Here is a 17,177-nt window from a genome sequence, read left to right on the forward strand (position 1 = left end):
ATTAATCTAGCCTAATTATCAGTAATAGTTATATATTAACTACACTACCGGTCAGAAGTTTTTGGATTGTAAGATTTTTTATTGTTTTTAAAAGAAGTCTCTTCTGCTCACCAAGGCTTAATATATTTGACCCAAAATACAGCAAAAACAGTAATATTGTGAAATATTTTTAAAATTTAAAATAACTTTTCTATTTGAATATATTTTAAAATGCAGTTTATTTCTGTGTTGGCAAAGCTGAATTTTCAGCATCATTACTGCAGTCTTCAGTGTCACATGAGCCTTCAGAAATCATTCTCATATGCTGATTTGCTGCTCCAGAAACATTTATTATTATAATCAATGTTGAAAACAGTTGTGTAAATTTTTTTTCAGGATTATTTGATGAATAGAAAGTTCAGCATTTATCTGAAATAGAAAGCTTTTGTAACATTATCACTACCGTTCAAAAGTTTGGGGTCAGTAAGATTTTTTTTTTTTTTTTTTTTGGAAAGGATGCATTGAATTGATCAAAAGTGACAATATAGACATTTATAATGTTGCACAAGCTTTGTGACACTGAAGACTGGAGTAATGATGCTGAAAATTAAACTTTGCCAACACAGAAATAAATTGCATTTTAAAATATATACAAATAGAAAATTATTATTTTATTTAAATTGTAAAAATATTTCACAATATTACTGTTTTTGCTGTATTTTGGATCAAATAAATAAAGCTTTGGTGAGCAGAAGAGACTTCTTTTAAAAAAAATCTTACTGTCCAAAATCTTTTGACATAAGTGGCTTTGGTTAAGTAGAACCATTTCTGGTCTGAAGTAATGGATGGACTGCACAGGTTCATAAATATGCGCCGCTTGCGCCATCTAGTGGACAAACCACTGAAAAACACTTTTGAGGCAGTGCTTCATGGATCTTTCCTTCTCTAAATGCCACTTTTAATAAATATTCAGTATTTGTATGGTTATGGGCTCCTTTAAAAGTTACGGCAGGGATACACAGAGCAAGATTAAACATACAACATGACTTACATCTAGTATAAACAAGGAATATTCACTGTTAAACATGATGGTGTGTGACATTTGTGTGAGTGTTATTTGGAGTGTTTACTGAGTTGTGTTTGATCCTGTAGATTTAAGGTATTTTAACAAAAATGAACTCAGTTCACAGGGAACGTAGCAGTGTGCATTGAACACAAACAATAACCGACACTAAAGGCAGGGAATTGAAGAACTTAAACACACACACATAACAAACTAAAGGACTAACAAGTGCAATGATCAAATTAATTAATGATAAAAGTAATTAATGATAGTGGGAACAAAAAAAAGCAATCTGAAAGTCCATGAAAATGAAATTAAATGAACAAATAACTGAATAATCCTGACACTTGTTAAGTTTCACAATGAATTTGTATTCAGCCTTTGCAGAACAGATAATGTTGCCTTCATTAATACACTTTAAATGAAAGTATGATTGAAGGTTTATTTGGCCTGACCTGAGATCAGCCTCGTTTCACATTTTCCACTGCAGCCATGAACATATTCAGTGTGACTGTTATATGGGGCTGATTAATTTGTTCGATATGTCCAACGATAAGTTTGACCACATTAATGTTCTCATGCTTGTAAATATACAGACCATGGCTTGATTTAAAACTTCAGACTGCTATTTCTGCATCTTAAATCTTTTTGTCATGAAAGTTTTACTGGACTACCAGCAGCTTTCACAGTTGTCTTTATTAAAAGAATAGTTCTGAATCTCTTTTATCTGCATGCTTGGATCGTTGTTAAATCTGTCAGGCGCGTTCAGAACAACAGAAGTGAAAGGCACAGCTAATGTTTGCTGTATATCTGAGTGGAGAATGGAAGGTCTGGTATAACTGGTTTATGCGACGCATTAAAGGATCACTTTACAGCCGTTTCTTTGTAACGTGAGAGGAACGAAAGCTCTGCTCTAGTAGGAAGTACGATGTTCGATTTTCTCCCTGCAATTTTGACCCAGAGCACTGCAGTTTAGTGAACACACGCCCAGTGTTTGCCGGATCAACAGCGCTTCCCAATGAATCTTTAATGACCGCTTTAGAAGTCGTAATGGCTAGTCACTAATGTCCATTAATGATTTCTGAATGCAGCTGGCCCCGCCTTGATGGCCTCTCGACTGTTCCATTAGGATTTCTTTTAGTATGGTTAAAACTTTGAAAACATCCTCCTGCTTGCAGTGAATCAGCACTGTCTTCCTGCTTTGTTCATTCCACTATTTAACTGCTAAACATGACATTTCCTCTAAGAAAATCAACATCAGGTAAGAATTATCTTCACTTTTTCTGCTCTTTGGTTTTAAGGAATATTTAGATTGACCTGCTGAATTCACTGTGTGTTGCTTTCAGCGTATTTGATCTACTTCTATCTAGAAGTTTTCTGTGTGCTGGTGTAATGCAGCGCTGTCCGAGGTGCTGAACTGCAGATAAAGCTGCTCTATTGAAATTTTGTTAATTCACTTTTCGTTCTTTCAGTCTTCTTTTTTATCTTTATCTCGTTTGGTTTTATTTAGGCTTTGTAGCTTGTATTTATAAAGATTAAGGGATTTAGTTTTCATTTTAAGAACATTTCAAATAGGCTAATATTTTACCCTGTGTGAATACTAAAATCGCTTTTTTCTGTGTGGACTGAATCACATTTGCGGAATCCACGCTTATTTAACTACACTAAGAATTTCTGTTACTGACATGAAAAGGACAGAGATAGTTTCCCCGCGTTTTATTTTCAGAATAAATTTGCATTACTGAATTAATATAATACTACAATATTTTTTTTTTATTTTTCATTCGTTAAATTCGTAAGCAGATCTGATATTTTGTCTTAGGTTCAAACGTCTAGTTGTTTTGTTATTGCGTTTCATAATATCCTGATTGTACAGTAGATGGCGCTGTTGATGAACATATAATATTCCGTGTGACTGCTGGTGAATGAGCAGGGCAGGGGTCTGAAGGGTTGTGTTGGGCCGTGCTTCAATCGGTCATTTAATGTGACTTTTCTTATAGACCTGGCGGTTTTTTAAGATATTGGTTGAATCCCTGTGATTAGTGCAATGACAATAAATGTGTGTAGATTTAATTCAATTCAACAAGTATACTGCATTCAAAATATTATTTTTCAGTAATAAGGTAGGTCTATACCATATTTAAATAAAAGATCATTTGAGAATAAAATAAAAAAAATATATATACTCTTTTTTTTTTTTTTTTAAATCCATCAAATATCCAACAATAACAATGTTATTCATTATTTAAAATATTGTGCAGCGCAAATATTAATATGCATATTAATGCATGTTATTTTATGAGTGGGCCAGAAGACAGTTGTGCTTTTGTCACGCATGCAGGAAACACTGCCATGGCAACCAACTGCTCCAATCAGGACATCGCAACTCCGTTGTTTCCACGCGATCCTTTATGTTTTGGGAAAGAAACATAACACATGATTACAATATTATGTTCGACTATGTAACTGTCTCAGCATTTTATAAAGCCTCAAGAGCTCCAGTTCATTTGCAACTGTCACATTTGTGTGCGTCACCGTCTCCCCGCGAGTCTCTAAACGGGAGAGGCAGCCCGATGGATTCGTCTCCCTGTTAGATATTGATCACTCGCGCTTTTTACCCAGCTTGCTGTTCACACTGAATGACACCCAAATATTCAAGACTAATCTAATTTTACGTAGGCTACTTCACTACAACATAAAAAAACATTGTTTTGCTGTTCCACATCACTCTCCGCCCACCGCCCAATTTACAGCTCTGTGGTGGTAAACGTTCACGAACTAGCACTGTCCGTCCGATTCGTTCTAGTCTGATATAAATTGAAACGATTTTGAATCAGTCACAACGGTTCTCGTGTCAACAACTGACCCAGATTAAACCGAGAACCGTCTCATTGGACGTCAGATGCGCAGTCGGATTAACGATATTAGTATAAGTGTACAATACAAATATAATATAGGCATTCAATCAGCAATTTAATGATATAATTCAATATATGTATTAATAACAATAATAATAATATCAGATTTGTACTGACCTAAGACCTGAATATGAGTGAGCTGATATTAGGAACATTTGGAGTTAGATTTATTTTACTCTAATAGCACAACAGCAAAAATTATAGTCTACTAATAAAAGCTACTAGAACTGGATATGTTTACATTTCACTAAAAAAATGTATTAAATTAATTTAGTTTTAATAAACAAACTGTTTATTACAGGGACAGACGGATTATAACAAACCCATATTAATACAATTTAAAATTAATTAGTTAAAATAACAAACGTAACTACGCCATGACGTGAGGAATTGCTGAATCGTTTTAACCGGTTCTTTGAAACGAATTGTTCGAAAGAACCGATTCGCAGTAATGAGTCGGATTTGATCACTTGCCGTCAGATACCACAAATAAACCGAACAACTGTTTTTGTCCTCTCGTTGAGTGGTTTCTTTTCCCGAATGTTCCATGGTTCAGCTGTCATATTAAGACCTGCGAGAAACTTGTCGCTCTCGTTGTAGTTGTCTGTGTCTACATTACAAACGGATTCAGAAGATTAGCTGAAAACAAACTCTCTCGCTCACACACCCACATACACAAAGCGCGCGCACACAAGAGCGCCGAATCGCTCTCGCTAACAGGTGTTTCTCTCACATGGCTCTGTTCTGTGTGCTGTGACTGACTGCATCGTGGGATGCTGCGAAACGTGTGTTCGGTGTCTGGAGGAACATCTCCGTTATTAGTCGAAAGGTAGTGACATTATCTGGAGACGGATGCGGTAAGACCTCAAGCCAATTGAATGTAGAGCCGTCTAAGGACTTTATCTCCGAAGAAAAAATGAGCGTTGAAGAGATGCACCGTCACCTACATATTTTGTGTTAAAGCCGTTTTAGTTAACTCTGTCACAATGGTGGTCTCTGGTGTATGAAGCCTCGGATGTGAGCTCAGTTAAAGATCCTCTTAAAGAAATCGTGTTGTGGAGGAGGTGGGGAAACGGATTTGTGTCCTCTGAAAGTTTTGGGTGTTGCACCGTCAAACTGGCCATGGCTGCGGCGATCGCCAGCTCCCTTATTCGACAGAAGAGGCAGGCAAGGGAGCGTGAGAAATCAAATGCCTGCCGCTGCGTGAGCAGTCCGAACAAAACCAAAGGAACATGCGAGAAACCCAGTCGACTCAGTGTTTTCTCCAGAGTCAAGTTGTTCGGCTCCAAAAAGCGCAGGAGGAGACGACCAGGTCTGATGTTACCTGTGTTTTTAATGTCCTGTTTTAATATGCTCATTATATTTGCTAGCATTATCAATGCGTTTGTGTCTGTACTTTTCGAAATACTGCATTTTAAAATAATGTAATTCTTTAATAAGTGCTTGCCATGCTTAAGTTTACTCTGCAGCCAGCATGTGCTTTCACACTTCATTGTGAGAAAGCTCATTCAAACTGACCTTACAGAACTTTTCAGGCATTTTGATCACATAATTTGTCAGGGGAAAAAAGGCATAATTTTATACAACTTTCTGTTATTCTGCAGATATTGTGCTGCAATGATGTTGATGCTGATTCAGTGTCAGCTCTCTAGTGTTTAAACCCTTCAGAGAAAGAGGGACTATAGAAAGCAAACTAAGCTGGTTATTGCCTGACATGTTTTTGGACAGCAGCTAACTAGCAAGCCAGATAAATCCCTAGTGATTCAATCTCACCACGGTGTGTTATATAGATATATTCTGCAGCAAAGTCTGCTATTATGAATCGTTCAGTCTTCTGAATGATTTTGATAGTTTTATTAGCTACAATTCCTTTACCATATCAAGTTGAATCCATTATATATATTAACATACTTCATACATATACTGAGGGTGGTCAGACTGGATGATTTGTAGTTTACAACTCCCTTCATAAGCTTCAAGACAAATCAGATGGTCAGTAGAAATACTTAATCATGAAGTATCGCATAATGTATTGAAATCTATCCATCTAAAACATACGCATTCAGCTCAACTGTTTACTTACAGGCTTGTTGTAGTCCCAATTTCCTTTCCTCCCTCCCCAGACAGCATCTTACATAACCCTTATGTGACACCTTAGCAGAAGTGTGGAAGTTTGTGCGTGTAGAGTAGCAGCTGTTTACAGCAGAGGTTTGGTTTCATTAAACAGTCTCATGCTTAACAATCTTGTTCCCAGATACACATGGACCAGCACTCACACGAATGTGCTTCTTTATGTGAAATTAAACGTGTTTATGTTTGATATCTGCAAATCTATGCTCATTCACACCTTTATTCAGCCAGTTGTACTTTATCTATACCATATTATAGCATCTGTATGGTAGTTTATTTTGGTTTATTCCGAATTGGTATCTAATAGACTTTTTTTAAATATTCAGATTCTCTTTGTGTTTTCTTGACTGAAGTTTAGGGTATGTGTTATAGTTTGTGTTATATAATGTAATCTAATATCCACACTTTTTTAATCTCCTATGATAAATGAAAGTTAATCAGTGTTAATAGCATGATCCACCAACTTACTAAGCCTTATTAACTAAAAATCAGCTGATGCAATCTGGTATTTTGCACAGGAGATCTGTGTCCTGTATAGATGTGTTTTTTAGTTCTAGTAATCCAGATCAGACCCATGCAAGGTGATATGGCTCTGTGTGTCATGGCAAGCAGACTGCAGTTTCTTTGCAAATTGCAGCTCTCACTAATTTTCTGTGTGGTGGCTCTGGTGACTGTTCCCATATGTAGATTTTTTTTTTCTGTTCCTGTTCTTGTCAGTGTGATCTGTTTGTAATGCAGGCTCAAATCTGTAGACTATGGAATGCTCTTGCTAAGCCTGAAGCTTTAAAGCCCATAACACTGTCACTGTGGCAATGCCTGTTTAACCCTGTCTTTTTCTCATTCTCTCTCTCTTTACCTTCTGTCTCCTTGCAGAGCCCCAGCTGAAGGGGATCGTAACGAAGCTGTACAGTCGACAGGGCTTTCATTTGCAACTCCAGGCAGATGGAACCATCGACGGCACTAAAGAGGAGGACAGTGGTTTCAGTAAGTCAGCTGGCATCTTGTCAGAATATGTTCTCAAATTATCATGTGTCCAGACACACCTTGAGGTTCACTGTTGGAAACAAGGAAGTATTAGATTAATAGATTGATACAGTGATCCCCAAAAAAGTATTTGGACACTTTGATGTATGAATGTTTTTGCGTTACATAGTAAAACGTCAAACCAAGTGGCATTTAATTTTAAAAGAAATACAGAAATTTTTCAAGCAAAAGTTTTTGATACTGCAAAAAATATACAGTACTGTTGAGAATAAAGCATTCAAAAGTATTTGTCCATAGTTACTCAGCTAGTACACTGACTTCATTCTTCCTAGTTAGACCAGTTGATTAAAAGTAATAACAAAAATGGCTCAAGAAAAGTGAAGTTGGTTTGGTCTTGCATCATTTATTTGCAGATGCCGCTTGGTTTGAATCATTGCATCTAATGCAGGGGTGGGGATCGTTGATCCTGGAGGGCCATTGTCCTGCAGAGTTTAGCTCCAACCCTACTTAAACTCTGCAGGACAGTGGCCCTCCAGGATCAACGTTCCCCACCCCTGCTCTAATGCAATGACATCCAGACATTTCAAAGTGTGACTTAAGTGTCTCAATTCTTTTTTGGGGCCACTGTATGTCTACTGGTACTGCTTTTCAGTGGAAGCTGCTGGTGTTATTGTTTCATCTGCAGCTGTACTCTTCCTTTAGACTTAATTTCTGCCTTAAGGCCTTGACATACTTCAAACGAAATTGAAGAACGAACTGATGTGATATCATTTCGAAAATCAGGCAAAAACAAAGTTCGTTTTGAGTTTGTTTTGGGAATTCGAAACAGCTTGCCAAAGCAAACTCTCAGGAAAAGTTCGCTCCAGCTGCTAAACACCTTCGTACTACTATTGGTTTGTGACAATAATGTAATAGGAGGTGTGCGCTGAGGCTCCGCCTTCTTTCACGCAGACTCATTTCGTCTGTCGAGTCTCTGCGGTTGAAAACTTGACATTGGATAGCCGCTTTATAGTAGAAAATGAAGTTTTGCATCTGATGAAATGAGGCACTGACACAGTTTTTAATGCTTTTAAACAATCTATAGAATAAAATGGCAAATAAATAAACGTGACGTGACTTTACTGGAGTGCTAATTTGCAGAGCTTGTGCTAACATACACACGTTATCATCAGATGCTTTTCTTATGCTTTCTATAAAAAATGCTTGATGTTTTCTCATTTTGTTGTTTATTTTGTTTTTGAGAGGAAAGCGTGCATCACATATTTACATATTCATCTAAACGCCGCTGTCAGCAGTGTGGGTGGCGTCAGATGTTTGATATATCGTTACAGTTAGCTGTTCACATATTTCGAACTTCGTTTTACCCATAACGAAGAATGAAAAAGAACTTCGCTGTGAGTATATCGGGACCTTTATACCTACACTTATAAAAAGCTTCAGCTTTGCTTTTCACTTTTTAATACCTTTACAGTCCCTGTATTGTCTATATAGGCTCAGTTCCGTATTATCCTGAAATGGAAAATTCAGCAGGAGCAGTCACATAAAACCACCATTTCTCAGAAAACAATTCTTCTGAGAGCACAGTCAATGTAGCTGCAAAGCCCAAGTACAAGAGAAACATTTTTAGGCAGGTGTCCATAATGCTTGAACCCCCCCCACCCCCCCACCCCTTTTTTTTCATCCTCAGATTATTTTGTGTGTCATTTGAAGTCATCTGGCTGGGGCACCTGCAAGCGTGAATTATTTAACCCGTAGGCTTGTGCGGCATCACCCAGTCAGTGTTTGAGCTATACTGCGTATAAGAGCGAGGATGGAGCCGGCTGGCTGGTTGGCAGGGCTCTAATTTAATATGTGCTATATCACACTGACGCTAAGTGTCTGTGGCATTCTGGGGCCTGTAAATTAGCTTGACTCTATTCAATTAGTCACTGAGTGAAGATGACGTTCATATCGAGCAAATGAGTTTGTGGTGATCGGAGTCATTTGGAACTTTGATCACTCAAGGCTCCAAATCCTCTGATCCATCAAGCTCATCTAGATTAACACAAATTTGTTTCTTGTGCACATAAACAATGTTTAACATGAAGAACTGTGCTAATTGAAATAACAACCTCTACTTGAATTTAAATAGTGGTTGTTTAACTCAAGTATACATGTTTTATTCACCCTTGAGTTGAATCTGCGACGCTGGTGCGGTTGGCCACTCCTCTCTCGTTGCATGCTCATTTATTTTCTTGTCTGTATTCTTCCTCTGTGTGATTGACTGTAAGATACAATGAGTTATATAGGGGAGAGATTACATAATAGCTGACCTGCTTTTCCCACCACACTCCCTTATTTTATTAAGAGAATGAAAAGCTGTTGCTGGAGAGGAGAAGTGGGAAAACAGGGAGCTTCTATCTCTCACACTACAAAAATAGAATTGTTAGGAGCTTGGTGCCCTTGTCTCCATAGCGACGGCAGTGCAGTCCTCTTGGCTCTTCTCTTGGTGTGTGTGTGTGTGTGTGTGTGTGCGTGCGCGTGTGTGTGCATGCGCGCGCGCGTGCGTGCGTGTTTGATAGGGATGAGGGTCTGCTCCAATGCTCTCTTTACTCTCTAGATGTATGTGTCTTACCACATCTCTGTGACTGATGCTCATTGCACTTCTGAGCAGTGCCAAGTTATGTCATTGTTTCACTTAAATTGCTTGAATATCACATAAGTGCCAGTTTTTAAGTGTTTACACAGCAGATCTCAGCCAAATACTAATTATTTTTGGCCTAAAGTCATGCCATTCTGCTATAAATAATGAAAAAAAATAGCCTTTTACTTTCAAAAATTGTTTAAAAAAAAAAAAAAAAAAAAAAAAAAAGTTTTTCTAACTGCGTGAGAAATGACAGCCAGAATGAGAAGGTCTCATTCCCATTTACTAACAGTGGACTAAATTGATTTTATTAGATGAGATTGGGCAGATCAGGGGGTTGGAAAGTGGGCATTTAAAGATAAAGACCTTATTGAAAATCAGCCTTTCCATCTCTCAAGTCTGACTGTGATGAGCTCTTGGAGGAACAAGACAAAAGCTCATTCTGGGCAGTAAATGTCAGGTATGGCTGCTCTATTGGATTATGTCTCTTTGTGCAGAGTTTTAGAGCTTAATTCAATTCCTAATCAATGTGTCTTGGCAGGAGGCCTTTCTCTCCGTCAACATTAGGTTTTTATCTCTGCTAACTCGTCTTCCGTCTAAAGAGTGGGCTGATGTGTTTTTCAGTCAGTTGCAGTCATATTCTAATCAGTCCGATTTATCTCCAAGTATAATAAACTGAAATACTAACATCTAAATAAAATGCCAAAATGCTTTTCTAAACAAGCAATAAAAATATACAGAGGTTTATCCAGACAATCACATAAACCACCAGAATTAAAACATCCAAGATCCTTTAGTAATTAAATTTAAAGGGTTAGTTAACCCAAAAATGGAAATTCTCTCATCATTCACTCACGTTCCAGTCCTGTATGACTTTGTTCATCTTCAAAACACAAATAAAGATATTTTAATGGAACCTGAGAGCTCAACCATACTTGCTTGATACGCGAAAACCTAATTTATTCTCAGGCGTTAAACAAGCACGTTTGAGCTTTCATTTACCATGTAGGTCTGTGTTTGTGTTTTGATGTTTATATGGGGTTGGCGATAAGGCAAAAATATCATATCACGATTTTTTTCAGACAGGATCACAATCCATGATCTTATCACTAATCTATTTCATGTTGGTTTCTATGCAGTCACTATAGAGTACAGCCAAACTAATTTCCCTATTTTAAAAATGTAGCCTCACAAGGTAACAAAAGAAAAAAGAAAAAAATAATGACAGACCATTTAGGCCAAAGTAGGGGTGGGCGAAACAACCAAAGTCTTACTTTATCTTAAATAGGACAAATACAATATAAGGTACAAATATAAATAAACAGTGCATTAAAGTTGTCAGATACAGTAGGTGCATTTACTTTAACAGTAGCATTCAAATAAGAAATTGAATAAACAAATGAAAAATAAAACACTACATAAGCTTCACTGTATGGATTAAATATACACTGATTCTTAAAGCTACTGAAGTTATTCAGTCAAGAGCAGTGAGTGATTTTCTCTTTATATTTTGTTGTTTGATTAACATTAATGACACAGAAAGGCAGTAGGTTTATTAGGAGGATGTTACTTTAAGACTTGATCCAATATACTGACACATGCATATCATAATATACTGACATGCATCCGAGCTGTTTACATTCACTTCAGATATAAATAACTGTTTATGTAGACCTTGTGTGTATTTGACAGTTTAAGTGCAATAACACGCAAAAGACAACTTAATTCAGTTTAACTCACGCACTGTGTTATGGGCTTTTAGTGTGCGTGTGCTTCGGGTGCGCGCTTAGAAAAGCGCATGTCAGAACAGCGTGCAAATAAATTGTTAAACTGGTAAGGCTTTAAAACGCATGCAAATAATAAACTTTATTGATAGCGAAGGACTGCAATGTCACGTGAGTGTAACTACCGCTGCGTCGCTAAACATGATGTGAATGTACACTGCTTTGTACAGTTCACGATCTAAAATCGTGATATTTCACACCCCTAAATTAAATCTGTTCATCATATGTGTGGACTTTCAGTGGAGGAACAGAAATCTATCTGGTTTTATTAAAAATATCTTCATTTGTGATGATTTGAAGATGATTGATAGTCGACTACATCAGGGTGAGTAAATGACAGAATTTTAATAAATAAATAAATTACATTTATTTTAATTACCTTTTTTCACTTGAATATTCTGTTCGTCACAAAGCTGTCATAATACGCAACTATAGAGGAGAAAAGAGTTGTGTGGAGTGATATTTTGTGTCCTTTTTAAAGCTTGAAAATAATTGTGTTTGGATAAAGTAAATGATGACAGAATTTTCATTTTTTGGGTGAACTAATCCTTTATGGCCCGGTTTCTCAAAAAGGGCTTAGATTAACCCAAGAGTAGATGTTTTCAGTAGACCCTTTCACACAGAGATTCCGGAAAATACACTGATAATGTGTCACAAGATCGTTTGATTTTGGTGCATTCACACTACTAGTGATTTTCTGGAATCTGTGCGTGCGTTCACACACATCCCATAAAGATCCCGTAAAGAAACATGACATCAGGGTGTGATGTGTAATAATGTCTCCGCAGTGTCTTAAGTTTGCTTATGACCAGCGATTTCTCTCTCGAGAAGCCACGCTTGTGCATTTTTTTTCTGATTCAATCATAAACTAGCACATTGCGTATGATCTCAGCTTCAGTGTCATCACTACGACACACCCCTTATGGCATTGGTCCTGCCTTTTGTTCACACGGGGCCCTTTCCGGGACTGATCCCAGCAATGTTACTAGGTCTCCATCCCGGGATCGATCCCGGGATGTGTTTGCGTTCACACAGAAGGCACTCTAGAAATTCTATAGCGATTTTTCTGGTATCAACGCTCTGTGTGAAAGGGGCTAGTGATTGGTGCAGTAGAAAAGACACTTATCTGAATTCTTATAGTTGTTATTTTGGCCTTTTTGCAGAGATGATTATTGTGCCCTCTTGATCTTCCCAGATCTCTGTGCTCAGGTGCTCTATTAGGTGTGAGTAATTGAGTCTCCTCTCCAGAACCCCCAGCGGCCAAGCTCTGCTAATCCCTCTGAAATGAGGTCTGCCATAACCGTGTGTGTTTGTGTGTATGCCACAAATAAAAAAGATGCAGATGTTAAAATGTATTATCTTCCTTTTGTACTAATATAATCAATACCTCATTAAATAATCTGCATTTGGCATCTAAAAATGCTTAATATGAACTCAGTAGCTGTAAAGCTCAAAGGGCTGATCTCTACAGGTGGACCTGGCTGGTGTCAGAGGGGAGAGGAAGGACCTTGATGTTGGATTAGAGCAGATGGAGAACACTCCAGACTGTTGTGTAAAATAGCAACATGGCCGTCGATTGAGCTCTGCAGGAAATAAAAAATATTAATCAAGAGCTCTCATGTTTATGATGAAAGGCAGAAGGGGTTACTGTGTATGTTCTCTCTGGAGAATGAGCAAGCAGGAATGTTGGCTGAGTTAAAGTTGTTCACAGATTATACAGATTTTAAATTAGATGAAAGTGTGTAAATATTGACAGAAATGTAATCTTTGGTGGACCGTTTCCTTTAAAAGGATACTTCACCCAAAAATCAAAATTGAGTCATCAATTACTCACCTTTTAGTTCCAAATGACTTTCATTCATTTTCAAGCATGCACGTTTGATATTTAATTTACCATATTTGATGTGCTCTAAATCTGCTAAAAATATAAAGCTATTGTATCTCTTTAGAAAACCTGGATTAAAACCGTTTGATTTATATGGTTTACTTTCATGATCTCTTTATATGTTTCAATGGAGGGGTAGAAAACTATCAGGTTTTGTTAAAAAAAATGTCTTTATTTTCATTTTTAACAATGGTCTAATGGGTTCAAATTTTGTATTTATAGATGAACTAACCCTTAAAAAATAAATTGCATTATAACCCTTTAAGAGATGAATGATGTATATTAGTATATAGTATGATATATATTCCTAAAACTCAAAATATTGCCAGTATTTAATACTTAAATGTAAACTTGTATTATGGCCATATGAAGCAGTATAAATCTGGTAACCTAGATCAGTGTGCATTAATTTCTGTTAACACACACACACACACAGGGAAAAAAACAGGTTTTTACTTTACAAGAAGTTAGTTTCCTTCTTGTTTTTTTAATCAAGCTAGGTTACATAACCAGCGAAATGGCTCACACGTTTTTTTTCTTTCAAAAAGCTTGTGCTTTTTTCTTCCCAAGCTTATGTTCCTCAGATACTCCCAGTGTCAAGGGTGGCTAGCTGGCTGCTTCACTCTTCCCACTGGCAGAAAGAGGCTGTGTGGATGGGAGAGATTGTCAGCTTTATGGCTTACGTGGTGACGGGGGGGGACAAAGGTGTGAGGAGAGTTGGCACAGCCAGTGGTATCAGGGAGACCGAGCCCCGCACAGCTCACTAACTCTGCTCAACAGAGAGAGAATGTGTGAAAGAGCCAGAGGGAAGAGTGTGAAACAGACAGACCGAGAGAGAGGGAGAGCGTGTGTGAGTGGGGAAAAGAGGAACTATGTTAGAGGTGGCAGTTTTTCATCTTATTTTTTTCCCCAGCTTTTCAGTTAATGATATAGATTGTTAATAGTTTTAGTTAACAATAACAATGTAATGTTAAATAAATATTATAATGTTAAATGTAATATTTTAAAAGTATCCTTCATGCATCAGAACAATGCATTATTCTAAAATAATCAAAATCTTTTTTTCTATACCTTATAACGTTTTTTTTTTTTTTTTTTTTTTGCCTCTGAAACAACTTTTCTACTGACAAAACAAATAGACAAATACCATCAGATAGATGGTTCTAGGTGGTTCCTAGAGCATTGCAAAGCGGTTGCTAAGATGTTCTGGCCAGTTGCTAGGGTTTTTCTAAAGTTTTCTAGAGAGTTGCTAAAGCATTTTTAGGGTGTTTCTAGTTTCTAGCTGTGCAGGTTTAGTGGTCTGCTGATTGTGGTGAGTCCGACACCGTGGTGATGAAATATATGTGAGTGGACAAAATCTCAGCATAGCTGACATGATGATAATTATGCGTATCTGCATTCTCAGACTTATTCTACTTGCATTTTTGTGTTATGTCCACCTCTAAGTGGCACTTTATCAGTTTCTGGGGGCTATACAAGAATTTTGCAATGCATGTGACCACTTCAAATGAACTCAGACCGTCTCAGTTATGCTGTTTTTTGCTCCAGGTTTACTTTATTTTCACTCTCCCTGACATCACATATATATATATATATATATATATATATATATATATATATATATATATATATATATATATATATATATAAATAGGTCAGTGGTTCTCAGCTGGTTTGGCCATGGGACACATTTGCGCACGCAATTGAAAAGTGCACGCCGCAAGCACAGTATATCTGAGAGGACAGTAAAGTTGAGATACTTTTTATTTTATAAGTTATGAAAATAACGTTAGAATAATGACACTGACATACTGAATTGCCTGACAACATCTCATCTGACAGCAGATACTGAAACAGGACAATGCGTTTTTCTCAGGCTTTCTTTACTTAAATTGCATCTGATAGAAGACTCAACAGCTTTCACGCATGTCTTTCAAAATAAAAGTAAAACATTTAGAATTAATTTTTTTGTTTTTATTGTTGTTTTTGACTACATATTTTGCAACCCACTCAAAACGGTCTTGCAACCCACCGGTTGAGAAACACTGTTACTATACAAAAACATGATGGTGATATCCTAATTAAAGGGTTAGTTCACCCAAAAATTATCTTATAATTTATTCACCCTCAAAACATCCTAGGTGTATATGACTTTCTCCTTTCAGTCGAACACAATCAGAGTTACACTGACAAATATCCTGGCTCTTCCAAGCTTTATAACGGGAGTGAATAGTAACTGCAATTCTGAAGCCCAAAAAAGCACATCCATCCATCATAAAAATAATCCATATGACTCCAGAGGATTAATAAAGGCCTTCTGAAGCAAAGCGATGTGTTTTTGTAAGAAAAATGACCATATTTAAAACATTACAGACTATTATCACTAGCTTCCATTAATGTCTGTCCGCGCGTTCACGAGAGAGTCGAGTTCTGACGTAGGACGTAGGAGTAGCAAACAAATAGGCCTGGGCAACAAACTCGAGCTCCTCTGACATTTCTCTTAATAATTATTTTTTTAGACTTCTAATTCTAGACTGGTGTTTTGTTTTGCTCTATCCTCTGCGCTTCTGCGTTCATCAGTACGTCAGGTCAAATTTCACTCTTCCACCAGAATCAACTCGCGTAGAAACCCAGTGATTACAGCTTATAAAGTTAGAATTATGGATATTTTTCAAAAACGCATCGCTTTGCTTCAGAAGGCCTTTATAAACATCCTGGAGCCGTATGGATTACTTTTATGATGGATGGATGTGCTTTTTCGGGCTTCAAAAAAAATGGTACTATTCACTCCCATTATAAAGCTTGGAAGAGCCACTGTGTTTGCTGAAAGAAGAAAGTCATATACACCTAGGATGGCTTGAGGGTGAGTAAACTATGGGATAATTTTCATTTTTGGGTGAACTAACCCTTTAATTAGCTGTTCTAGGCATAAATGTTTGGAAATATAATTGACTTTTCTTGTTTCCTATACAGCCATGTTCAACCTCATCCCGGTGGGCTTGCGAGTGGTGGCCATCCAGGGAGTTCAGACCAAACTCTATCTGGCCATGAACAGTGAGGGCTACCTGTATACATCGGTAAGTAACTGCAGCATACTATATACACGTTTATTTATGTGTGCTATACTTCACTCCTTCAGCTGTTTTAAATCAGGAGGGAAAAATCACACCAAGCTGCTTCAGCACAGACCAACACCTGAGCTCTAGTCATTAACACTCAATCCACTACCACACACACCCTACTCATCTACTGCCAAATCATGATATCAGACACTCTGGATAAACAGACTTCCATGTGACCCAAGATCAAATGGTCACATAGCCTTTAAGATGCATTCTTGTTCCTTGCTCCCCCTTACTGTGCTGAAAAAACTGACACTCCCAAAAGCACGGCACAGTATTTCACAGATTTATCCACATAAACAGATGATGCCTTCATTGTGCGCTAGTCTCACACCCTCTCTCCATATGGCATGCTGTCAGAAAATGAGTTAAGTTACAGCTGTGACAAATATCTCAAGATGTTTTCATAACCTCAGCTCCACACTCGTAGTTTAGATTATGCGCAGCCCCGCATGCTAAGTGGCGTAATTACAGAGTAGATGGCTTAGAGATGTTTGTTTACTGGCTGTGGTTGGGCCACCCTTTGCCCCCCTCACCCCCTCACAGGCCTGACCTCACGCCTGCCTGTACCAGACGAAATGTCGGCACTCTGGCATTCGTCTTGGTTACTATGGTGATGCAGACAAGGCAGTATGTGGGTTGTGTGAATGTACACCAGTCCCAATAATTTTGTTCAGTTTCAGCAAAAG

General features: G+C 37.5%; 1 protein-coding gene across 7 annotated transcripts in view; it reads left to right on the top strand.

The window, feature by feature from the left end:
* The window catches only part of fgf13a (fibroblast growth factor 13a), a 125,551-nt gene that overhangs the window by 82,971 nt on the left and 25,403 nt on the right, over positions 1-17,177 (top strand). For 6 of the 7 annotated variants that reach the window (XM_051860515.1, XM_051860516.1, XM_051860510.1 and 3 more), the window contains 2 exons: positions 6,964-7,074; positions 16,340-16,443. In XM_051860515.1, the coding sequence (XP_051716475.1) occupies positions 6,964-7,074; positions 16,340-16,443 (215 nt within the window). Of the gene's footprint in view, positions 1-4,415; positions 5,273-6,963; positions 7,075-16,339; positions 16,444-17,177 lie in introns of those variants that run through there. The other variant, XM_051860517.1, reaches the window with a different exon arrangement.

The sequence above is a fragment of the Ctenopharyngodon idella genome, chromosome 14 (assembly GCF_019924925.1).
Source record: "Ctenopharyngodon idella isolate HZGC_01 chromosome 14, HZGC01, whole genome shotgun sequence".
In the NCBI taxonomy this organism is placed as follows: Eukaryota; Metazoa; Chordata; class Actinopteri; order Cypriniformes; family Xenocyprididae; genus Ctenopharyngodon; species Ctenopharyngodon idella.